The 25,649-nt window shown below is 35.6% G+C and overlaps 1 protein-coding gene across 4 annotated transcripts in view; it reads left to right on the top strand.

Moving 5' to 3' along the window:
• The window catches only part of SS18 (SS18 subunit of BAF chromatin remodeling complex), a 75,743-nt gene that overhangs the window by 27,045 nt on the left and 23,049 nt on the right, over positions 1 to 25,649 (top strand). For all 4 annotated transcript variants that reach the window (XM_030876446.2, XM_030876447.2, XM_060310622.1 and 1 more), the window contains exons 4-5: positions 9,979 to 10,132; positions 14,170 to 14,391. In XM_030876446.2, the coding sequence (XP_030732306.1) occupies positions 9,979 to 10,132; positions 14,170 to 14,391 (376 nt within the window). The remainder of the gene's footprint in view (positions 1 to 9,978; positions 10,133 to 14,169; positions 14,392 to 25,649) is intronic.

Genomic DNA, 25,649 nt, shown 5'->3' on the forward strand with positions numbered 1-25,649 from the left:
TTAGGACAGTTGAAGAATCAAAATGCTGTGAAAATAACTGGGAGATATTATTAGTTATGAAAGTTAAACTGATCACATTTTACGATAGGACTGAATATTAGCCATCTTTTTTGGAACAAGGTGCCATATGACAATTTATGAGATTGCTAAATTGAAGAAATCAATTGGTGAGGTCAAAAGCCAGCATAAATTCAAGGCTACCCATGGTGGCATCCTGAAATTTCTTGTAGGCATGAATGAGGAATCGAGGAGACCTTCCTAAACTGTTTCAGATATGTGTAAAATTCATTTTGGGGAGACTGATTTTAGGACTAGGAAGTAAGGCAAATATGATACAGATGGGGCTTTTGGATCCAGTCTTGGTTGACTAATCAAGAGTCTTGTGTGTGTATAGGGATCATCTCTTTATCAACTTTTGGAAGTATTTTATCTGTGTATATGTATCTATATATGTAAAATATGTATAGCCTGTTTTGAATAATTTATTTTTAAATCTCCTATTTCTACATGTCACTTTAGTGCCTCCTTTGGGGAACTATTTTGATGACAGCTATACTAACGATAGTTATACAGATGAAGAATTGTTAAACTAAAATTTGTATTTTTCAGTTTTTTTATATTCTAAAGAAATATTGAATAATTTTATAGTCAAAATTATTTTTAGTTTTATAGTAAATCATTTATATTTGATGGTTTCTTCATTTATTTACTAAATATTAAGTGCCTACTGTGTGTCAGGCAATAGTTTTTGAAACATCAGTGAGCAAAACATTCCTGCTGTCTTGGATTTTATATTCTAGCAAACGAGGCAAGCATAACAAATAATTAAATCACGTAGTCTGTTGGACAATGGAAAGAGCTAAGGAAAAGGAAAACAAGTAGGAGAGGGAGAGGTGTATTGGAAATACTGGAGGCAGGGGATGGAATTTGTAATATGAAGTAGACTGGTCAGGGTATACCTCTTTGAGAAGGTGACATCTAAGCTAAGACTTGAGGAAGAATGTTTTAGGCAGAGGAAAGAAGCAGTGGAAAGCTCCTGAAGTGAAACTGTGCCTGGCTTGTTGAAGGAACAACATGAAGGCTGTTGTGGCTGGGACAGAATAAGGAGTTTATATGAACAGAACCTATTGTGTAGACTATTGTAAGGACTTTTTCACTCTGAAATCGGAAGCCCTTGGAGGATTTTGAGCCGAAGAGTGAATTGGTATATTTTAATAAGCTCATTCTGCTTACTGTGTGGAGAATTTACTATGGAGAAGTGTGGGTCGGAACAGGAAATCCAGTAAGGAGGCCCTTGCAGTAATCAACATGAGAGAGGTGATGGTGGCTGGTAGCAGGGTGGTAGCAGAAGAGGTAGTGGTAGAAGTGGTCAAACTGTTGAGTATATGTTAAAGGTAGAGATCAAAGGATATGTTGAAAATTGGATGTAGGGGGCAGAGTGTAAGAAGAAAAGTGTCAAAGATGACCCCATGGTTTTCAGAGCAACTGGACGGATGAAATTGCCATCAGCTGATACTGTTGGGTAAAGGGATTTGAGGCTGAGGCAGAGATATCAGGGAGTCAGTGTTGTAGATTTTAAGTTGAGATGTCTGATAGACTTCCAGATGGAGATGAGGTAGAATAGGGAATTTTGACAATTAAAAAACATGAAAATTACCACAAAGATCTGGCCCCTGATTTAATTTTGAAATGCTATATTTTAAAATCATTTTTTCATTTAACAAATCTTTATTGAGTACCGTATTTTACACTAGATGATTGGGGGCTACAGATAGGCAAATATAATTATGGACTCAGTCCTAACAGAAGTTAACATACAGTGTGGTCGGCAGACATTTATTAAGTAATTACACAAACATTTTAAGTGCCAATTGTAAATGCTATGAAGGAAGGGCATCTAGGACTAAGGGAGCAGATAATGGGGGCTGATGATTCTGGTGGTCTTCCTTGAGGAAATGACATTTGAGGTATAATTTACAGAGAATAAAATTCATTCATTTAAATTGTATAGATGGATTAATTTTGACAAATCCATGTAACCACCACTACAATCAGGATATAGAACAATGCTGCCATTCCAGAAAAGTTTTCCAATGCCTGTTTTTTGCCCATTTTCCATTGGGTTTTCCTTTTTAAAATTTATTTGTAGGGGTTCTTTATTCTAGATACAAATCTTTTATTGGCTATATGTATTGCAGATACCTTCTTCCAGTTCAAAAGTTGCTTTTTTATTCTCTTTATGATGTCTTTGGATGAACAGAGTTTCTAATTTAAATGAAATCCAGTTTATCAATCTTTTTTATTTCTTTTCTGTATCTTGTTTAAGAAATATTTTCTTGTATCAGGGTCATGAAGATATGCCTATGCAGTCTTCTAAAAGTTTGTCTATCCATGATTCATTGCAAATTAAATTTGTTTATGATCTGAGCTAGGAGTCAGGGTTCATTTTTGTTCATATGATATTCAACTTATCCGGTACCATTTATTGGAAAGATCAGTTTTTACCCATTGAATATAAGTCGTTTTGTTGTAACGTGACTGTATGTGTTACACTGTTCCTCAACTCTATTCTGTTGGTCTTTTTATTCTTTTGGTTTGTTTATCTGTCCTTGCACCAACCAATATCTTAATTATAGCAGACGATAGTGTTGTTCTTTGAGTGTCCTGGCTATTTTGTCTTTTGTATTTCCATATAAATTTTACAGTCAGCTTGTTAATTTCTACAGAAAGCCTGTTGGGATTTTGATTGAGATTACATGGAATCTCTAAGTCAATACTGGAGAAACTGCTATCTCCACAATATTTAGTCTTCCAGTCAATGAAGATGGCATATCCCTCTGTTTAGTAAACTCCTTAATTTCTCTCAACATTGTCGCAGTGTAGAAGTAGCACATATCTTGCTAGATTTGTTCCTAGCTATTCAGTTTTTTTGGATGCTATTATACATGGTATCATCTTTTAAATTTAAATTTTCTAGTTTATTGGCAATATATAGAAATACAGTTGATTTTTATATATTGACCTTGTCTCTAGTTACCTTAGTGATTCTCATAGTTTGTTACAGATTTTCTTGGGGTTTTCTATGCATTCAATCATGTCATCTTTGAATAATAATTATGTCTTTTCCAATCTTTTATTCCTTCTTATTTTTTTCCTACTTTTTTTTATACTACTGATTTGTTTAGTGGTTTATTTATTTTGTTGAATAGTCTTGGTGTTAATGGATATTCTTGTCTTGTTCCTGAATTCTTGTTTTCTTTCCTGAAAGTCCAGTATTTCATCAGTAAGATGATATTGAGTATACATTTTTTTTGTAAACTAGATTTGTTAGATTAAGGATGCTCCTATTAATTTTTTAAAGTCTTTAGTGGTTGTTGAATTTTATCACATAATTTTCCTTTATTGAGATGATTATATGAATTTTATTTTGGTAATTTGGTGAGTTACAATGATCAATTTCCAAAAGTTAAATCAGCCTGCACTCCTGGAATAAATTCCATTGGTTATATAATGTATTGTCTTTTTAATACAGTCTATATTTGATTTGCAAAATTTTGTTTAGGATTTTTGTGTCTGTTCATGAGAAATATTGGCCTGTAAATTTCTTTCTTGTAATGTCATATTGAGGTTTTGGTGTCAGAGTTTTGGTGACCTCATTAAGGATTGGGAATTGTTCTGCATTTTTGTGTTCTCTGGAAGATTGTATATGGTTCATTGAGTACTTGTCTATTTTATTTCCTTCATTATACTACTTTGGGTTTGACTGATGTCTTTTCCTAGCTACTGCACATAGAAGCTTATATCATTAATTTTTCAACTTTTCTTAAAAATGAATTTTAAATATGCATTTTAAAGCTATAAATTTTCCTTTTAGCATAGCTGTAGCTGCGTCTCACAAATTTTGATGTTGCATTTTCATTACCATTCAGTTAAACGTATTTTCTAATTTCCATTGTTGTTTCTTCATTAACAGGTTATTGGTTTTCTGTTATTGATTTCTAGTTTAATTTCACTGTGCTCAAAACATACAGCATAAGATTTCAATCATTTGTTATTTGTTGACTTGCCCTGTGGCCCTGTATATGACCTAGTTTGGTCTATATTCCTTGAGTATTTGAGAAGAATGTGTATTATGCAATTGTTGCATATAGTAGTCTGTGCATGTTAATTACATTGAGTTGTTAATAATGATGTCAAATCTTTCATATTCTCAGAGTTTTTTTTTTCATTTGTTTGTTGTTTTTTTGGTCTCCTTGTTCTGTCAGTTACTAGAAGAAGTATATTAAAATCTCCAATCATTATTATGGATTATTCCGTTTTTCCTTTTACGTTATAGATTTTGAAACTGCAATTATGAGATGTATGCAAATTTATGATTGTTACATTTTTGTTGAATTGATCCTTTTATTATAATAAACTATCCCTTTAGTATTTCTAGTAGTATTCCTTTTTATTTTATTTATTTGTTTATTTGGTCACACTACGTGGCTTGTGGGATCTTAGTTCCCTAACCAGGGACCAGGGATTGAACCCGTGCCCCCTGCAATGGAAGCACAGAGTCCTAACTGGACTGCCAGGGAATTCCCCCAGTAATACGTCTTGATTTAAGTCAACTATCTAATGTATGGTTACATCACCATACTTTTGATTAGAGTTTACATAGTATTCTTTTTCTTTTTTTTTTTTTTTTTGCAGTACGCGGGCCTCTCACTGCTGTGGCCTTTCCCGCTGCGGAGCACAGGCTCCGGACGCGCAGGCCCAGCGGCCATGGCTCACGGGCCCAGCCGCTCCGCGGCATGTGGGATCTTCCCAAACCGGGGCACGAACCCGCGTCCCCTGCATCGCCAGGCGGACTCCCAACCACTGTGTCACCAGGGAAGCCCCCATAGTATTCTTTTTCTTTTAACACATATGTGTCCTTAAGTTTAAAGTGGATCTCTTGTGAACAGAATATAGTTGAGCGTTTTAAAAAATAATTTTGTTTTTTTATTGAAATGAGGGGTCTATATACATTTAATGTTGAACATGATATAGTAGGCTTTCCGTCTGTCACCCTGATACTAGTTTCCTGTTTGTCTCTTTCTGGTCCTTCTTTGAATTAGTCAAGCATTATTTGTTCCTCTCTTCTAGTTTTTTAGTTATACATTTTTTATATGTGCATATGCATTTTTAAGTAGTTGCCTAACAGATTACAATATGCATCCTTGGTTTATTAGATTCCGCTCAAATTTGTACTTTTAACAGTTGCTGAAAAATACAGGAAACTTGCAACAATATAACTTCCTGAATTCTGCTGTCCTTTATGTTAGTCTTGTCATATTTTATACTTCTACATATGTTTAAACTATACTATTCATTGTTACTATTATTTAATTAAATTAATTAATTAATTAATTTTTGGCTGCGTTGGGTCTTTGTTGCTGCACGTGGGCTTTCTCTAGTTGTGGCGAGCGGGGGCTACTCTTTGTTGCCGTGCGCATGCTTCTCTTGTTGCAGAGCACAGGCTCTCGGCGCACGGGCTTCAGTAGTTGTGGCACATGGGCTCAGTAGTTGTGGCTCGCGGGCTCTAGAGCGCAGGCTCAGTAGTTGTGGCGCACGGGCTCAGTTGCTCCGCGGCATGTGGGATCTTCCCAGACTAGGGGCTCGAACCCATGTCCCCTGCACTGGAAGGCAGATTCTTAACCACTGTGCCACCAGGAAAGTCCCACTATTATTTTAAATGTTAATATTTTTATTTATCTACATATTTACCTTTCCATTCCTATTAATCCCTCTAGTTCTGTGCCGTTTTCATTTAGCTGGATAAATTCTCTTCATTTGTTACAGGTTATCTTAGCTTTTGTTCATCTGAAACTATTATTGTTTCATTTTTGTGTTTGGAGGTTATTTTCTCTTAGTATAGAATTCTAGGTTGGTTGTTGATTATTTTCTTTTTCTGTCTTAGCACTTTATAGATGTCATTTTTTAAATATTCTATTTCCATTATTTCTGATAAAAAATAGGTTTTTAGTCTAATTGCCATTCACCTGAAGGTAATGTGTTTTATTCTCCCTGGCTACTTTTAAGATTTTCACTTTGACTTTGTTTTTTAGGACTTTGAAGTATCTAGCCATGGTTTTCTTCATATCCTGCTGAGGTTTGTAGTGCTTCATACGTTTGCTAGAGACTCATGTCTTTTGTTAGCTTTGGAAAATTCTTGAGCAGTATTCTTATTGCTTATGTGTTATTTTCTCTTCTCTACATTTTTTCTCTTTTTTTGGCTGCACTGCATGGCTTGTGGGATTTTAGTTCCCCAACCAGGTATCAAGCCCATGTCCTTGGCAATGAGAGTACGGAGTCCTAACCTCTGGACCTCCAGGGAATTCTGTCTCTTCTACTTTTGTAACTCCAGTTAGATATGTTTTAGGCCTTTTCACCATGACGTACATGTCTTTCTTTACATTTTCTGCTCATATTTTCTCTCCTTTATATCTTTTTGATGTGTTGTATTTTCTATATGTTTGTTGCTCCCTTTGACTTAAGAATTCTAGGCTTTGCTGAAATTCTCCATTTGTCCTGTTTGTTTTTTTCCTTGAATATATCAGTCATTTTTAAAGTCTCTCAGATAACTCTAAAATGTGAATGACCTATGTGTCTTCTCCTGTTTTCTATTATTTCTATTTGTTGTCCATCTACTCTTTTTTTTTTAATGGAGATGAAATTCGCATAACATGAGGTTCATCATTTTAACCTTTAAAAATACAGGCACCCCTCAGAGATATTGTGGATTCAGTTCCAGACCACCACAGTACAATGAATATTGCAATAAAGCTAGTTACAGAAATTTTTTAGTTTCCCAGAGCATATAAAAGTTACGTTTAGACTGTACTGTAGCCTATGAAGTATGCAGTAGCACTGTGTCTAAAAATCAATGTACATACCTTAATTAAAAAATATTTTATTGCTAAAAAATGCTAACCATAATCTGAACCTTCAGTGAGTGATAATCTTTTTGCAATAGTAACATTAAAGGGCACTGCTCACAGACCACCATAACATATATAATAATCATGAAAAAGTTTGAAGTATTGTGAAAATTATCAAAATGTGACACAAAGACACGAAATGAGCAGATGCTGTTGGAAAAATGGTGCCGATCCACTTGTTCCACACAGGGTTGCCCCAGACCTCTGATGTGTAGAAAAACATGGTATCTGTGAAGCACAATAAAATGAGGAATCCCTGTATACAATTCAGTGGGTGTTAGTATATTCATAGTGCTGTGCAGCCATCACCGTTATCTTATTCTAGGACACCATCACCCCAAAGAAGAAAACTCATGACCAGTGACAGTCAACCTCAATTCTCCCCTCTGCCCGTCCCCTGGCAAAGACTGATCAGTCTACTTTCTGTCTCCGGCTTTGTCTATTCTGGACAGTTGATAGAAATGGAATCATACAATGTATGGCCTTTTGAGTCTGACTTCTTCACTTAGCGTAGTGTTTTCAAGATTTATCCATGTTGTAGCGTGTATCACTACTTCATTCCATTTTGTGGCTGAATAATATTCCATTGTGTGGATATTTACCACATTTTGTTTATCAATTCATCAGCTGAAGGACATTTAGGTTTTTTTCTACCGTCTGGCTATTATGAATAGCGCTGCTGTGAACATTCACGTATAAGTTTTGTGTGAATGTACGTCTTCAGTTCTCTTGGGTCTATACCAGGAGTGGAATTGCTAGGTCATATGGTACCTCTGTTTAACTCTTTGAGAAACTGCTAAAGTGTTCTCCACAATAGTTGCACCCTTTTACAATCCCATCAGCATGTACAAGAGATTTTCTCTGCATTCTTGCCAACACATGTTACTTTCTGTAGTTTTTTTTTTTAATTATTATAGCCATCCTAATGGGTGTTGGCCATTTATTCTTATTTTTTTTAGAATGCCTTGTAACTTTTAATTGAGGACTTATTGACTTGTTAGGGCTGATCTGTTTCAATTTTTACCTTAGTCCAAGGAGAGGCTTTTTTGAAGTCTCAACAGAGAGACTGAATTGGTTTTGAAGGCCCTTCTGATTTGGTGGGGCCTACACTCCAATCTTTGTCTCCCTCGAACTGGGCAGAAGCTGAAATCTCTTTTCAGCTCTTTTGCTTCCGAACTGCTGTTTTCTGCTAGTTTTCTTGAATTTACCCCTCTTTGTGTTTCTTCCTCTCTGGAACTTGGTTCTTTAATTTCCAGCTCTCTGTTAGCCAAAAATTCTCTCTTCTCTCAGTCTAGTAGGACTGCCACTTTCTACTTGGACTCTATTTTCCTGTTATACAGCAAAGTAAAGGAAAAGCCAAGTTGATTATGGGGCTGATTTTCTATTTTTCCCTTCTTTAAAGAGTTGTAGCCCCCTCTTGTTCCTCTCTGTGTACATTACTCTTCAGTGCCTTCAGATGGTTTCTACATTTGTCTAGATTTTATAACTTTTATTAGCAAGAGGGTTGGTTTGGTACAAGCTAGTCTGTTATGATGGGAACCACGCATATTGATGTTTCACGAATTGAATCACAAGAAAATGAAAAACTGATACCTATTGAGAGTGAGAGCATGAATTTTCAAGAGAAAATCTGGACAAGGATATAGGAGAAAGGAATTTTATTTTCAAGCAAGAGGGCCAAGTCAGCCATATTGAAGGATGGTAAAGGATGATTTAAAGTGAGATATGTGACACTAAGTTGATATTTAGTAAGTTTTTTGAAAATGGAACAAAGTGTTTAAAGAATACGAATTGGATGAAGAATTTAAGATAAGAATTGAAGAGAAAATATTTAATGAGCAATTATTGGATTGGATTTAGTAGTGAAGAAATTAAGATTATGAATTTGGAACGAGTGCTATTAGAGTAGTACTTGGTTAATTTTGTAAATGTTAGTGGTTATTAGGTAGTTGGAGATTTGAGTGTTTACTGTGATGTCTAAAGAACAATGTATATCTGGTAAGTATGCCAGGGAGGATTGTGTTCGCAAAATCTGGGTGGTACAGACACAGTAAACATATGGGCGGAAGAGAATGACTGAAGTTCTAGGAATGGACATTACGTTTAAAACATAGACAAGTAGAGAAAGAAGGCAGAAATAGATTTGTAAAGAACAATACTTCCCTATCCTCTTGTAGGATTAAAAAACTGGGGTTTGGAAAGAAACTATGTGCTTTCTCTACCCAAATATTCCCAAAAAGGGAGCCAGGTGTTATAGAGCACCTTGTATCTGTGTTTTTCCTTTCGCCCTTTTGTGAACTCTCAAGGTTAGTCAGTGATTTTTTTCACACTTTCATTAGGAAATTTGCCAAAGGCATCCTTTTGAGGCAGCTGTCTCTGTACCCTTGGAGGCCATCAGTAATGTTTCCAATCCATAGGAGTAGTCGGCACAAAAATGTTGGGCTGAGCTGAGTCTTTGTGGTTTAAAACATTTCCCCTCCAAAACCAGTCCCCCTCCTCAAACAGTATAAAATATATCACATTTTGAGGCTTCTGGTCCTTAGTCTTTTGTTACTATATCTTTTCAGGTAAAATTCATCATTAATAGTAAATATATCCAAATATATTAATAATGAAAGGAGACTTAATTTTTAAAACATAATTTAAATAACAACAATAGTGGGCACATTAGAAATCCTTATACATAAATAAATAAGAATTCTTTTTGTATAGAATGTTATAATTTTTAACTTTCACTGTAAAGTAGAATATACTTGAATCATGGTGTTCTTTTGGTCTAAGGTGGTCGGATGATATATTCATGCTAACAATCTTGTGAAGTCTTTTGAATCTTGTGAAGCATATTAAATATGATGTTGTTAAGTCCATGATTAAAATGCATTAGAATAAGTTGAAATGCATTTGTGTTTTTGTCCCTATTCAACTGAATAGTATAGGCAACTGTTATACCATATGCATCTTTAGTATATTAGTCTGACTGTTTTTCTTATTTTACTAAACTGTCTTCTTTCAGCCACCCACACAGAATATGCCTATGGGTCCTGGAGGGATGAATCAGAGCGGCCCTCCCCCACCTCCACGCTCACACAACATGCCTTCAGATGGAATGGTAGCTGGGGGTCCTCCTGCACCACACATGCAGAACCAGATGAACGGCCAGATGCCTGGTAAGTTTTTCTCCTCTAAGACATTAACACCGGAGTTGCTTAGCAACTGAAACGACGTGGGGGCTCAAGGGATACTAGATTGTTGATGACAAAACTGCTTTGAATGCCCCCGAGTCCAAGCTCTCTTAGAGTTTGTTAGCTACAGAGCTACGTGACCTGTATTCAGTGTTTATCAGGCTGCCCTTGGGCTTTGATGTAGCTGACACACAGCATTCCTCTGATGAACAGAACTGGCTAAATTTAGTCTGTCTGAAACTATGCAATACAGCTGGCTTTAGAAGCTTTTGGGGGAAAAAAGGCATTGTGCCATGGCTTAAGAATTAAGATCTGTTTATAAAAATGTGTAACATTTCTCTGAGTTTTGTATTTACTTAAAAATTTATTGGTCTCAGAAACAGTATTGCTGGAAAAGACACATGGGGAGAAAAAACAAAACAGGCTCTAAAGTGCTCATGTATTTAGTATTTCCTCATTGGTCTTTTGAAACTGAGTATGCATTTTTATGAATACATATGTTTATAGTATAGTAGAAATATGGAAATTGATATTGAAGCAAAATTAAAAGCTGAAAAGTGTCAGGTTTCTTATATAATGAACCATTTACTATTTATCCATTTTAAGTTTAGAGCCGCTTAAAATATCCTTGAGACCATTGGATGCTTATTTAGTTACCTTTTGCTGGTTTGAATTTTTAATCTGAAAAGTATCAGTATCTTTAAACTATTTTGTTTTTGTAACATCAGTCACACCCATACCTATAATTCATATTTTTACTTTCTAAAGACAAAGGTTGTTTTCATTAACAAAAAGAAAGTATTAAACAAATAGCAATAAAGAGAGTAAATTAAAATAACAGAGCAATTTATTTTTTAAATTAGTAATATTAGCATCCTTAGGATAGTGTTGTCTTAACTGATTATGTTGGTTGGTAGCATTGGTGTCCAGGGACTATGGGTGTAAAAAATGAAGCAAAAGAGAGCACAGAGCAAAAGAGGCCAGATAGCCTGGCTTATAGGAGATTGATGTGTGATGGGTCATGTAGGAGCGCTGTGGTGTCTTGGTGGCAACCTTCTCTTTCCTGCCAAGGCTTCCACGGTCATGGCCCAGTGGCCCTCTACCATGTGGAGGTAGGAATAAAGAGGTAACTACTTGTCTGGTTGTGGTCAGAAGTAAGCTTCTTGCTTAATCCACATCTAGCTCATTAGGACACATTGTTTTTAAAACTGGTGGGGTAGTGCTAATGCAGGTTAGCATGTTAGAGGAGTTTTGTGACTTTTTATGGTGGTACATTTTTTTTTTTTTTTTTTTGCGGTACACGGGCCTCTCACTGTTGTGGCCTCTCCCGTTGCGGAGCACAGGCTCTGGACGTGCAAGCTCAGCGGCCATGGCTCATGGGCCCAGCCGCTCCGCGGCATGTGGGATCTTCCCAGACCAGGGCACGAACCCATGTCCCCTGCATTGGCAGGCGGACTGCCAACCACTGCGCCACCAGGGAAGCCCGGTGGTATCTTTAATTAGGATTTTGACTCAAGTTCTCCAGATAACATTCAAGCCTAAGGCTGAGGAAGCAAGCAGCAGCAATATAATTATTGTTAACGTGACATTTTCGTTTTTGTGTAAGGCTGTCTGGAGTAAGATATACTCTTTATGAGCCAGAGATTTTCTACCACTTATGACCTAGATTGTCCAGAATACCATAGAGCTTCTAAAACAATTTATAGTTAGAGAGTTTACAGTTAGGTGTAGGAGAAATTGGAAGTCCAGTTACTTATATTGTCTTTATTTAATAAGTTTTGTATAGTATTTAGCCAACCTTTTTATGCACACAAATTTGTAGCTAGGCTTTTAATTTCCGATTTTAGTTTTGTTTTTAATATTTTATTTTATAATGTAAGTTGTAGTGCTTCTTATATGCTGTTTGATTTGTTCGTATATCCTCTTAGTCTTAGGTTCCTTTTAAAAAAAATTAATTGATTAAAAAAAATAGATAATATGTATCTATGGCACCAAAATAAAAAAGGTACAAAAAGGCGCATACAGCCCCTACCTACCTACCCAGACTCTTTGTTCCAGACAGGCATTGGTACCCAGTTATCCTTGAAAAACATATGCATGTGCGTGTATACATTCTATTTTCTTTCTTCTTATTCTTTTTTTAAAAACACAAATGGTAGCATATAGTAGATATTACTAGATATCATTTTTTTACCTCTTAAAGGTTTCTCTTGGAGACCATGAGTATATAAACATATATTTTGGAGACCACTCGGTATATAAAGAGCTGCCTCATTCCTTTTGATGACTGCATTACATTCTTTTTGATGGATGCCTCTTAATTTACTTGGACAGTTCCCTTCTGATAGAAATATAGGTTATTTCTAGTCTTTTGGTGTTAAAAATTATGCTCTTGTGACTATGCCTGTAAAATATAAATAAATAAGTAAACAGATAAACTTAAAATTTTGCATCCATATACGTACACACACAAAAACTTGTATATTTATAGGATAAGTTCCTAGAACTGAAATTGCTAGGTTAAAGGTACATGCATTTTATTTTTATTCATTCATTCATTCATTCATTCATTCATTCATTTATGGCTGCGCTGGGTCCTTGTTGCTGCATGCAGGCTTTCTTTAGTTTCAGGGGGCTACTCTTCGTTTCGGTGTGTGAGGGCTTCTCATTGTGGTGGCTTCTCTTGTTGCGGAGCACGGGCTTTAGGCGCGTGGGCTTCAGTAGTTGTGACACGCGGGCTCAGTAGTTGTGGCATGCAGGCTCAGTAGTTATGGTGCATGGGCTTAGTTGCTCCGAGGCATGTGGGATCTTCCTGGACCAGGGCTCAAACCCGTGTCCCCTGCATTAGCACCACTTCCCCTGCACTGCGCCACCAGGGAAGCCCTAAAGGTATATGTATTTTAAAATATGGTAGTTATTACCATATTGGTCTACATAAAAATAGTAGACCAATTTATAGTAGATTTATTTATACATTTATATTCTCTCAACAAAGTATGAAAGTGCTTCTTCATAATATAATTGGAACAAAACTTTTGATCTTTGTAAATCTAATAGGTGAAAAATGGATCTCATAGTTTTAATTTGCCTTTTTATTATATTAAATAAAGCAAGCAATTTTCTCATGTTTTATGACCCCTTTTGTAGTTTTCTTGTGAAGTGATCATTCATATACTTGGCCCTTTACTGCTGGTGGTCTTTTACTTGCTTTATATGTTAAGTAAGTAGTTTGGTCTGTGATATTTCTTGTAAATAATTTTTTTCCCAGTTTATCTTTTTATTACTTAATTTTGTTTTGTTGGTCATATGCAAATGTTTTATTTTTATGTACTCTACTTTATAAATCTTTCATGGTTCTGGGTTTTTTGGCATACTTAAAAAGGCCCTTACAGTCCAAGATTATTTTTAAAATTCTCTGTTTTGTAATACTCTGTTATGATTTCTTTGCTTTTTCTTCTTTTTTAATGTTTAATTTTTTTATTCATCTGGACTTAGTTTTGGTAGAAGGAATGTGGTAGGGACCCAACCTGTATTTTTCCAGATTATCTACTCAGTTGTTAAACATCATTTATTGAATTATCTTTTCTTTTGCTCATTGATACTTAACGTCAGCGCCATTGTTATTTACCAAATTATGCATTTTGGTCACTTTCAGACTGTGCTCTAGGTTTATTGATCTGCATTTATGTGTTAATACTACATAGTTTTAATTCAGCTTTATATGTTTTGGTCTCTTACAAAGCAAGTCCTCCTTCATTACTCTTTTTTTTTTTTCCCAGGATGTTCCTGGCTTTTCAAAAGCAACAGTTTCTTAATCTGTAAAACGATAATAATGTCTACCTCACAGTATTTGCTATCATTCATGTAAAGCATTTACTTTGTTTGCTATTGATTAAATACTCAAGTTATTGTTTGTGTTCTTGTTACATTAATGCAAAAAAATAAATAAGCTTTTTAAGGTACTTTTGTATAGGTCATCTGTTTAACTTTCATATTTTGGTTCTGATCACTTTTCTTCAAAGGGCCTAACCATATGCCTATGCAGGGACCTGGGCCCAATCAACTCAATATGACAAACAGTTCCATGAATATGCCTTCAAGTAGCCACGGGTCCATGGGAGGTTACAGCCATTCCGTGCCATCGTCCCAGAGCATGCCGGTACAGAACCAGATGACCATGAGTCAAGGGCAGCCAATGGGAAACTATGGCCCCAGACCAAATATGAATATTCAACCAAACCAAGGTAAGTAAGCTTTATAAAATTCTTGACTAGGATGCTCCATTAGCCTTCGAAAATCGAACAGTTTTTTCAAAATGTTAGCTGATTTGCAAAATTACAAGTTTGAAGTGAGGAACAATAATACCCATAGAAAAGGAACATCAAGTTCGAAACCAACTTAAAATAGTTTTTTCCTTTTACATTTAGAAATTAAAATGCTCAATTTAGCTTTTTAAGCTTATTTATTTTTATGTCTTTGGACAGTTTGAGATTTTATATTTTTGGATTTTTAAGCTAATCAATGAATAACCAAACATTTGGTTAGAGCTAGAAAACTGAGAAAATACAATTTTATCTTTGTAAGTACACTCCTTAAAAAACATCTGTGGTTCATTTTACTTGTGAAGAATATATTAATTTCTATGAATTTCCCTTGATTTAATATTTTCTGATGCTGTGTTTCAGCATTAAAAGTAATTTTAACATAATTTGTTATTAGAATGTTCAGTGGAGGTGCTGCTGTATTCTTATATTCTTAGAGTGGTGTGAAGTCTATTAAAGTTTATTACCAGCCTCAGAGAATGAAATTGTTATCATGTTTCTCTTTTAAGTATTCTTGTGAATAATAACTAAAAACCAGTAAGTGGCGCTCTGTTCTGCTAATTGCCTGGGAAAACATTTGGCCTGTTGCCAGCCTAAAGCTATTTCAGTTACTAAATGCAGTGAGGTTAAGAGTCTAAGATAGAATTAAATGTATTTGCAATAAAATTTTCTAGATTTTGCTTATGAAAAACACATCACCAGAGTACACCCAGAAAAAGGAAGTTAATCTGTTGATCATGATTTTTGATGAAATAATATATTGTAATTTTAAAATATTAATAAAGATATTTTCTGTAATTTAGATAAAATACACCGGAAACAAAGGGAGATAATAGAACAAATTGTCAATGGATGCAGCTTCACAAAACTGGCACTTGCTCCATTTTTCCCCGCAAAAGTTCAGTGCCCATGGTGGAGTTTTTTTTTTTTTTTATTCTGTCAATTAAAGGTTCAAAACAACAGCAAGATCCAGTCAGTGCTAGATCAGAAGGGGGTTCAGATGTTTCTCTGTACAGTTTGGTTACCAGGAAAAAGCAGAAAAATTGATAGTGATTCTTTACAGCAACCACCGTAGTTATGGTACACTTCTTAGAAACTATAGTTAAGGAAAGGTAGGATGTGCGCAAAAATGATGTTGCTGCAGCATGGTTTGATATGACATTATAAGATCTGAAGAAGAAAAAATAATGCATGCAGCAGTGGGTATGTAGAAAATAGTTAACTGTTTTTGGAGAAAGGACTTGAAGTGTTTATAGGAATTTTTTGTTCAAAACATAGGGACCAACTAGTCTATTTTTTTTAACTAAAATTATTTTTCTTTTATTGAGTTATAATTAACATACAATATTAGTTTCAGGTGTACAACATCATGATTCGATATTTTCACACATTATGAAATGATCACCACGATAAGTCTAGTTACCAACTGTCATTGAACAAAATTGTTAAATATTATTGACTGTATTCCCTATGTGAAAAATTAAAAAAAAACATACTAATACAAAGGCTAATATAATAAAAACATGTAGACCTACCACACAAAACATATCATTTCAAAAAGCTGCTCAAAAAGTTGGCCCTATTAAATTTACTGATTATATATTACTATGTTCATGGTCATTATACAAATTTCAAGTTACTATTTTTTTAGCTTTAAAAGAAAAATGAGTTTAGATGACAGTGGCATTGTAATTGGTGCCTACTTTTAGTTGTAGTTTTATTTATTTTTTTTAGTTGTGGTTTTATACATATCTGTGAATTGAGAAAACTGAAATATTTTTTAATTCAGCATTTAGGTTTATTATTTTAGCAGAATATTTCCCTCTAAGTTTTCTTATGAGGACTACTGCTTTTAGGTGAAAGGTTTAACAAGTTTTTAATGTTAATTTCTTTCTTAAATTGCTAGGAAAATATTGGAAATAGTCAATCCAACAAACTTTCCATGTTATTCTCACTGTTATCCAGATAAAGTTCAGTGACCATCACTTTGAACTTCAGGAGTAAGACCTGTGTTCAGAGTGAATCACTGTCTTCTTACGTATTGGATCTACTCACTCATGGAGAGAGAGCGTAAGCTCCACTGGAATTCAGAAAGCTCCAGAAAGGGAGAAGTTTGCCTCTTTTGTTCACACTGTTTTGTTCTGGTGCCTAGAACAAAACCTGAGGGTAGGCATACAAATCTGTCTCTTCAGTGAATAGGAACTGAAACCAGATGTTATATGATAACCCGGAAAGACAGAGTTAGTGCCTTAAAGATGTTTCTTTAAAAGTCAAATTGGAATAGTAAGGCTTTCTGGACCAACAGATAGCATTTGGTAGAATCAGCAGTTTTCATTCCCAGGCATTAGTGATTATCGCTTTCCACACTTAACATCATTTTACTTACTTATTCCATATTCAAATATAAGGATTTTCACAAAGTGTTATATTTGTGTTAAAGCATGTATTTCACAAGTTCCGGGTATGGTATATAATTCTTCAGACTTGGATCCAAGTCTTGGCCCCATAGATTACCGTGTGTGGGATCTTTGACTCACTCACTCAATTTCTTTAAGTAAGATTAAGTGAGATGATAGCATTTAAAAATCCTAATTCGGTAATTGTATTGTTTACATAAAATCAGTTAGAATAAACAAGGTAGTTTTTTTTTTTGTAATAAAAACTCAAGATCAGTTTATTGGCTATTGTCTTTTTTAACCATAAGATCTCATTTATTTCTGGCTTTAATTTTGTTTGAGTAGTATTAAGAAAGTTTTGATTCATTTAGCTAATAAGTTGCAAGTGATAATGATCTGATCTAGAGGCTTGGCATTAGAGTAGTGGGAAATTTTTCTTTCAGTACCTTTATTATTGTAAATATGAAGGGCAAAAAGTATGTATTACCATAGCCAGGATTGTTATATTTACTCTTATTATACAGTGGTTTATTATCTGATCAGAGCTGTACACATCTTTGGGTTAGTAGCTACTGTTATTATCCTCATTCCGTGCATGAGGAAACACATCCTTTGGAAATACAGGCAGGCCTGCTGTTGCAAAGTTCTGATATGCATGAACTTCTGTTACCACAATTTAGTTAAATAACACCTGTTGTCGAACAACATGGTTCAGAGTTCACTTACCATGGTGTATTAACTGTGAGGAGTTGCATAAAGCACAAACTTGGCTGCTGTCTCCTCAGTCCACAAATCACTGTATTTATGATTGTCATGATCGATGACCATTCACGTCACTTTCAGATTCTGTCAGTGATTGATCACTGTGCATCCATCAGTTATGCACATAACAGCAAAGCATGGAGTTGTGTTGCTTCCTTGGCTCCCAGAGATACATGTTATTTTATAAAAATAGATAATTCAAAGAGGGCCTTGGCCAGCAAAGGTAAAAGTCTAACAAAGAAATGAAAAGTAATACTGCGGGAAATAAATCCAAGTCCTTTGTAAGTAGAATTAGAGAAGGAATTGCTGACCTTGGGAATGTTGACACTGCTGCCATTTGAGAGACTCTAGATCTGCATTGCAGGTCCTCAGTGAAGGTGAACTTGCTGATGTAAATGAGGAAACTGGCTGTGATGAAAGAACGAAGATGTCCCAGAGAAAGCGAGACTAGCAAAATATTTTGTATTAAGGAAAGTCTTGGAGACATTTCATAACATTGAAAGCGCAAAGGATAAAACGTTGGAAGTTGATCTGCACTCTTTTTTAAAAATTTATTTATTTTTGGCTGCATTGGGTCTTCGTTGCTGCACGCGGGCTTTTTCTAGTTGCAGCGGGCAGGGACTACTCTTCGTTGTGGTGCACAGGCTTCTCATTGTGGTGGCTTCTCTGGTTATGGAGCACAGGCTCTAGGCAGGTGGCCTTCAGTAGTTGCAGCACGTGGGCTCAGTAGTTGCGACTCACAGGCTCTAGTCGCAGGCTCAGTAGTTGTGGTGCATGGGCTTAGATGTTCTGCAGCATGAGGGATCTTCTGGGACCAGGGATCGAACCCTTGTCCCCTGCATTGGCAGGTGGGTTCTGAACTACTGCGCCACCAGGGAAGCCCTGGAAGTTGGTCTATACTTAAAAAGGAATATGCCAATTTGCCAAGCTATAGAAAAGATGCTAGCTCCGAATCATCAGTTACATCATGACAGTTTGGAGCTAGCATCTTTTTGAACTAAAGATGGGAAGATACTAAATCATGTTTGTATACTGATAGGAATGATCCATTGGAGAGAGGGGAATTGATGCTGCAAGAGAGTGAGGAAAGGAACAATTGCAGGAGCAATGTATTTGAGCTGCTGGGAGGAGTTTGAGGTCAAAGTCCCCAAGACTTCTGTCACCTCAGAGCCTAGCCCACTGCAGAGTTACCGGGAACAGTCCCCAAGGTTGGCTTCATATCTGACACCAGTTACAAGTCTAGGGTTCCCAAAACTACTCTCAAGTTCAGTGATTTGCTGGAAAGGCTCACAGAACTCACTAAAAGTTGTTATACTTAGAGTTATGATTTATTACAGTGAAAGGATACAGATTAACGTCAGCCAGGGGAAGAATCCAGAAGACGTATGAATGCAGAGTTTCTTTCCTCATGCAGTCAGGATGCTTTGCTCTCCTGGTCCAGCATGTGACACACAGAGTATTGGTAACCAGAGGAATTCACCCGAACCTCCATCAATGTTCAGAGTTTATATTGGGGCTCCATTATGTAGATCTGATTGATTGATTGATTGATTGATTGCTCACGGTGTCTATCTCAGTCTCCAGTCTCTGGTCCCTCTGGGCATGATTCAAAGCTCCCGCCAACCAGGTTCAGGAGCTTTAGGAATCCTCAGTTTAATAAATTTAGTAAATCTTCAACATAAAAAAGCACTGTGATATTATACTGAATTTCAAGTACAACATAGAATATCTACAAATGAAAGAATTATTTCAAACATTTTATTCCATAGAAATATCATGTGTACCTCCATAGTGGATTTGAGTGAGTGAGGACTGTGCATACACTCATCTTTCTTCACTGTAAAAATTGGTAAATTGGGCTTCCCTGGTGGCGCAGTGGTTGAGAGTCCGCGTGCCGATGCAGGGGATGTGGGTTCGTGCCCCGGTCCGGGAAGATCCCACATGCCCTGGAGCGGCTGGACCCGTGAGCCATGGCCACTGAGCCTGCGCGTCCGGAGCCTGTGCTCCACAACTAGAGAGGCCACAACAGTGAGAGGCCCGTGTACGGAGGAAAAAAAAAAAAATTGGTAAATCAACATTGGTAATATTGCAAGTTTCTTTTTGTTACAGTTTAGGTATACACAACCATTACATTGTAGTTCAGACTAGATGCTTTGTTTAAACATTTGATCATTATTCCTATATTGGATGGGTTTTTCAAGATTGTAATCTTTCCCCCACTGATGACATTTTTCTGGTTATAAAATATCTAATATGAAAAATTTGGAAAAGAAGGAAAAGCATAGAGCATAAAATAAAATCACCTATATAATCTTGCACTATAAGTTTTAAATTACTCCACAGACAGGGTACAGTCCACTTATGGATAGTAAGTAACCTGTACTTAGGCTCTTTGTAGCAACAGTTTGAGTACCTGTAATTACATAATTATTTGAAAATATCTGTTTAATTATTTTTCCCTAGACTCTTTAAGTTCTATGAATTCAGGAACTGTGTCATGTTTTTGTTCACTATTTTATCCTATTTGTTAACTGATAGATTAGCTAGATTTCCTGCTGCTGTAACAAATTAGAAAACTAGCATCCTTGTCTGTTGTATTGTCATCCATTGGCTGTCATTCCATGAATGAACCAAAGAAGGAACCTGTCAGGTACTGTCAGAGAAAACAGATGATTGTCAGTTATACCAAAACCTTTCAGGTTTGGGAGACAGAATCCAGATGAATTTCTATTCAACAGATTATAAACTTAGTTTCATTATGACTCATTTTTTATTTTGAAATAATTGTAGGTTTACAGGAAGTTGCAGAGGTAATATAGAGAGATCCTGTGTATCCTCCTTTCAATCATCTTTAAGCCCTGGCAACCACTGTTGCTCTTCTCTCCATTTCTATTATTTTGTCATTTTCAGAATGCTACATAAATGGTATCATGCAGTGTGCAGCCTTTTGAGATTGGCTTTTTTTACTCAGCATGATTAATATTTATTCAACTTGTTGCATGTATCAGTTGTTCATTCCTTTTTGTTGCGGAGTAGTATTCCATGTTATGGCTGTACCACAGTTTGTTTAACCATTCATCTGTTGAGGGACATTTCAGTTTCTAGTTTTTGGCTTTTACAAATAAAGATGCTCTGAACAGTCGTGTACATGATAATGTTTTTGTTTGGACATTAGTTTTCATTTTTCTGGGATAAATAACCAGGAGTGCTATTGCTGGGTCATATGATAAGTTATATATTCAGTTTTTTTAGAAACTGCCGAAGTGATCACCAAAGTAACTACCATTTTACCATCCCACCAGCAATGTGTGAGAGATCTGCTTTTTCCAAGTCCTTGCCAGCATTTGGTATTGTCAGTTTTTTTCTTTTTTATCTTAGCTGTTCTAAAAATGTGTAGTAGACTACATCTCATTGTGGTCCTAATTTGCATCTCCCCAATGGCTACTGTTACTGGACATCTTTTCATGTGCTTATTTGCCATCTCTATATCCTCTTCAGTGAAATGTCTCTTCATGTCTTTTGCCCGTTTTCTAGTTGAATTATTTTTTAACTATCTGTCCATCCATCTACTCATCCATTAATAGCATCTTTTTCAGAATGCATTTCAGGGTAACTTGCAGATGTTAGTACACTTTACCCATGAATACTTTAGTCTGCATATCATTAGAGCTCAACGTTTAAAATTTTTTCTTTTTTCTTTTAATAGTTTTTTCTTTAGGTAATATTTACATGCAATGAAGTGCACCAATCTTAAGTGTATCATTCACTGGGTTTTGATATATTTGTAACATTTACTCCTTGGGATTCATTTTATAGCTAACATCCTAGGTGCCCTTATGGGATGCAGTTCTAATCCAGTTTAACCATTTTGCATGAACTATAATCTGGTTGCTTTTATGGTAAAAGGGGACGATTGGTTACTTTTTTTCCATTACACCTCTGTCTCAACGTGTGATCCTAAGACTACCGGGATCAGAATCATCTAGGGTAGTTGTTAAAACAAGATTTGTCTGCTCCACCCCATACCTGCTAAATCAGAGTCTCTGGGGGTAAATTTTAGAAATTACGTTTTACAAACATTCCAAGTTCATACTTACTTACAGTCCATTCCCTCAGAAGTTTTTTCTAGGCAGGATCATTTCTTCTGTACCTGATGGTTCATAACTTTTCAGCTTTCATGCTAAGTGACACAAAGCTATATGTTCTAATATAGCCCATCTCCATGGCTTTCTACTTGGACAAGATAGGACCTTACTTTCACAACAGATTGTCACTTGTGTCCCATAAATCTAGAGCTTCTGGAATGCCTTTCATTCTACAATAGATGTTTAACAGTGACTTTGTTTTCGAATTAATATTGTATAGTATAGTTGAAACTATTAAGAGAAGTTGGCTAAGAGATTGCCTAGCTTTTTACTTTGCTGGATTTATTAAGCCACAACACATCCCTTTTCCAATTTTCAATCACCAGAAAACTGAATACATAATCTAATTCTCAGACTAGTTTGTAGAGATGCCTGTGATTTAGAATTATGCCCTTGAGAATCCAGGACTTCTTAACTCAGCACTATTGACATTTTGAGCTGCATAATTCTTTGTTGTTGGGGCCTGTCCTGTGCATTGTGAGATATTTAGCAGTATTTCTGTCCTGTACCCACTAGGTGACAGTAGCAACCCCCCACACCAGTTGCGACGACCAAAAATGGCTCCAAACTTTACTGAATGTACCCTGGAGACAAAATCACCCACAATTGAAAACCACAGCCTTAAGAAATAATTACTGTAAGGAAGTACATGTAAGGATTGTCTGTGCTACTGAAGAAACTAACAATAACAGAAGTTATTGATTGATACTATTATGTTTCAGTACTTTTTAATACTTTCATGAGATTTCTCTAAAAACTTCATGTTATAAAAAGTTTGTATCTCTTAATGAACTGTTCTTTTTACTAGGTAAAATCTATCATGGTTCTATTTCTTCATTGGTTTCTAGGAAATTCAGCTAAGTTTGTACTAGTTAACAGTGACTTTACTAAGCTGCTGGGATTTTCTTAGTTACTTGGCTCATGTTCTTTTATCCTTGGTGTTATATCTAAATGTCTTATTATGAACTGCTTGAAACTCTTGATGAGGACAGATGTACGTTTTTGGTAAGTAAAGAATCCTGTTCGCTTTAAGTGGCTATTTAATAGGTGGGTGAGCTAATTGAATTTACTGGAATACAGGGATTTTTTTTCTTGCAAATAAACCATTAGTAATACATTCAAATGAGAGCTGTAAGTGGTTTAGTTTGAGACTGAATGGTTAAGGAACAAGTAGTAAAATGTGAGCAGTAGATGATGAAACATGAACAAGAAAATAGGCTTGGAGTAGGTATTATCTACGCGGTTTCGTGGTCACTATAACAGAGATAATAGATGAAGTGAAGAAACTTCTTGTATTCTAGGATTTTATTATTAGAGTGATGATGTTACATAGAACTGTTTTCCTGGGAGATATTACATGGGAGAAGTATGATTTGACTTCGAAGAAGAGGTACACATAATGGTTAAGAGCATGGCTTTAGAGTTCTCACCACCATTTCCTAGCTATGCAACTTTAGGTAAGGTTCTTAATGCTTGTATGCCTTAAGTTTTCTTACTTGTAAAATGAAGTTGATAACAATACTACATGTTTCATAGGGTTCGAGGAGGATAAATAATAGACATAAAGCTCTTAGCTTGGGCTTCCCTGGTGGCACAGTGGTTAAGAATCCGCCTGCCAACGCAGGGGACATGGGTTCGAGCCCTGGTCCGGGAAAATCCCACATGCTGCGTAGCAACTAAGCCCGTGCGCCACAACTACTGAGCCCATGTGCCATAACTACTGAAGCCTGCAACAAGAAAAAAAAAAGCTCTTAGCTTAATGCCTGGCCCATAATAAGTGCTCATTAACTGTTAGCTGTCATTTTTAACCTTTACTTAAAATAGTTCATAGATTAATGGTATGATTTACAGAGTTTTAGTGTATTGGTTTGCATCTCAAGATATGAATATATATGCATGTATGTATATATTATATGTATATAGAATTTTAAAAATTATATAGTTCTAAATTCTTCACAGATTATTTGAAGCTTATTTTTTTAAATTAATTTATTTTAGTTCAGTTTTGGCTGCTTTGGGTCTCTGTTGCTGTGCAAAGCTTATTGTTATCTTTTTGAACAAGTAACTTGAGACAAAACTAAGTATTAACTGTCTCATTGGAGCAAAGAATTCCAATAATGTAAAATACGGTGATTTGGGAATATTTTACATCTGTTTAAGATATAGGACATTGTTTCCATAGAATATCTGTTAGGGTGTGAAACTCAAAATGGAAAGAAATAATGTGGTGATGTACATTTGTTACATGTCCTTTTAAAACACTTTTACAAAAGCATATTATAATTAAGACATTAGTAGGATCTTTGTATCACACTTTCTAGTTCATCTTAGCATCAGAATGATTTATGTAGAAGATAAAGAGTAACCTTTAAGCATACAGTAATGTGTGAGGTCACTATTTGTAGAAAATGATTTTAATAGACTTATTATCTTCACTTTGTAGCACAAATTTTTAGAACTTATTTTGGGGGTAACCTTTTGAGATTTAGCTCTCTCATTCCCATTAGTATCTCAAGAGATAACATACATTTATTTGCCAGTGTAGCATATTTCATTATCATAAGAAAAATAATATGCTTCCTAAACAATCAGAATTGAAGTCTAAATTTTTTTTAATGGATAAGGCTTCAAGGGAAAAGATGAAAAGTACCATGTTTTAGCAGTGCTCTCCTCCTCCATTCTCTGCCGTTTTAGGCTTGATCTTGAATGATGTCAGGGATCCTTAGAGGGAGAGAAGTGACAGAGAATAAAAGAAGGGTGGTAATTGAGCTCTTTGGGATTGGAAGTGCTGACAGTCCCCAAAGATAAAGCACAAGTGGCATGGTCTTTTCTATCTAGGGCTTAAACTAGAATTACTTTTCTCCTTTACAGCAGAGCTTGGAATTTTGTTGTTATTGTATCCTTTGGGATTTTCCCCCAGCTATTGTGTTTTTGCTTTCTTTCTCCTTTATTTTTAATTTTGCTTCCAGTGCATATTATATGCTTTAATTTTATAGTTATCTTCTGTTAAGACAAGAGGTCTTTAATCAGTGATGGAGAAGAAAGACAAGGCAAAACCTTCATTTACTAAAAATGAATTCTATAAATGGCCAGTCATGCTGCCTACTATATTATGAATGCTAGTATTCAGTACTTTATTATATACAAAATACATTTTAAAAATTGTAACCTCAGTTAAAGTAGTTAGTGTTTTGGAACTTTTTAAATTACATAATTTGTTTCTGAACTACTAAGTTTGCTATAGCTTCAGTAGAGGCAGTGAAGAACAGTAGAATAAATGTGCTTTTGAAGTCAAACTTGAGTTATGCCTGATTCCCAGTTGATATCTATTAGCTTATATGATCTTGATCTTTGGATTCTTTGGCTAAAAACTTGACAATTAGTATCCTTACCTTTGGTAGTTGTTAGTGATTTACATTAAATAAATGTGAAAGCATGTCTGGTAGTGTTAAGTGCATTCTGTATCAAGTTCTCTTCCCCTCCACTCTCCACTGAGCCACCTTATCCCTACTATTAGGAGTTTATTGTTGAAAAACAAAGTCCCAGAGTAAACTTTGAAAGGTTTATATTTATGACAAAATTAGAAGGAAAAAGGAATTTGAAAAGAAGTAGAAGAACAGAAGAAGGCAAGTAGGAGAAAAAGAGTTAGCTCTGATAAAATACTTCTTTAGATAACCAGTTCTTCAAACTGGAAGAGTGAGTTCTTTCTTCTTACATTGTTGCTGCTATTGTAGGTCAGCAACATATTTAAAGAGGTGGGCATGTTTTGTTTTGAATTTTTATGTAAATAATGAGCTTTTGGCTCATCTGGGCAGTTTTGCCTGTAAAAGTTTTCTAGTTCTTTGCCTTTTGTAATTTCTTCTTAAATTTTCCCCAA

This window comes from Globicephala melas, chromosome 13 (assembly GCF_963455315.2).
Source record: "Globicephala melas chromosome 13, mGloMel1.2, whole genome shotgun sequence".
In the NCBI taxonomy this organism is placed as follows: domain Eukaryota; kingdom Metazoa; phylum Chordata; class Mammalia; order Artiodactyla; family Delphinidae; genus Globicephala; species Globicephala melas.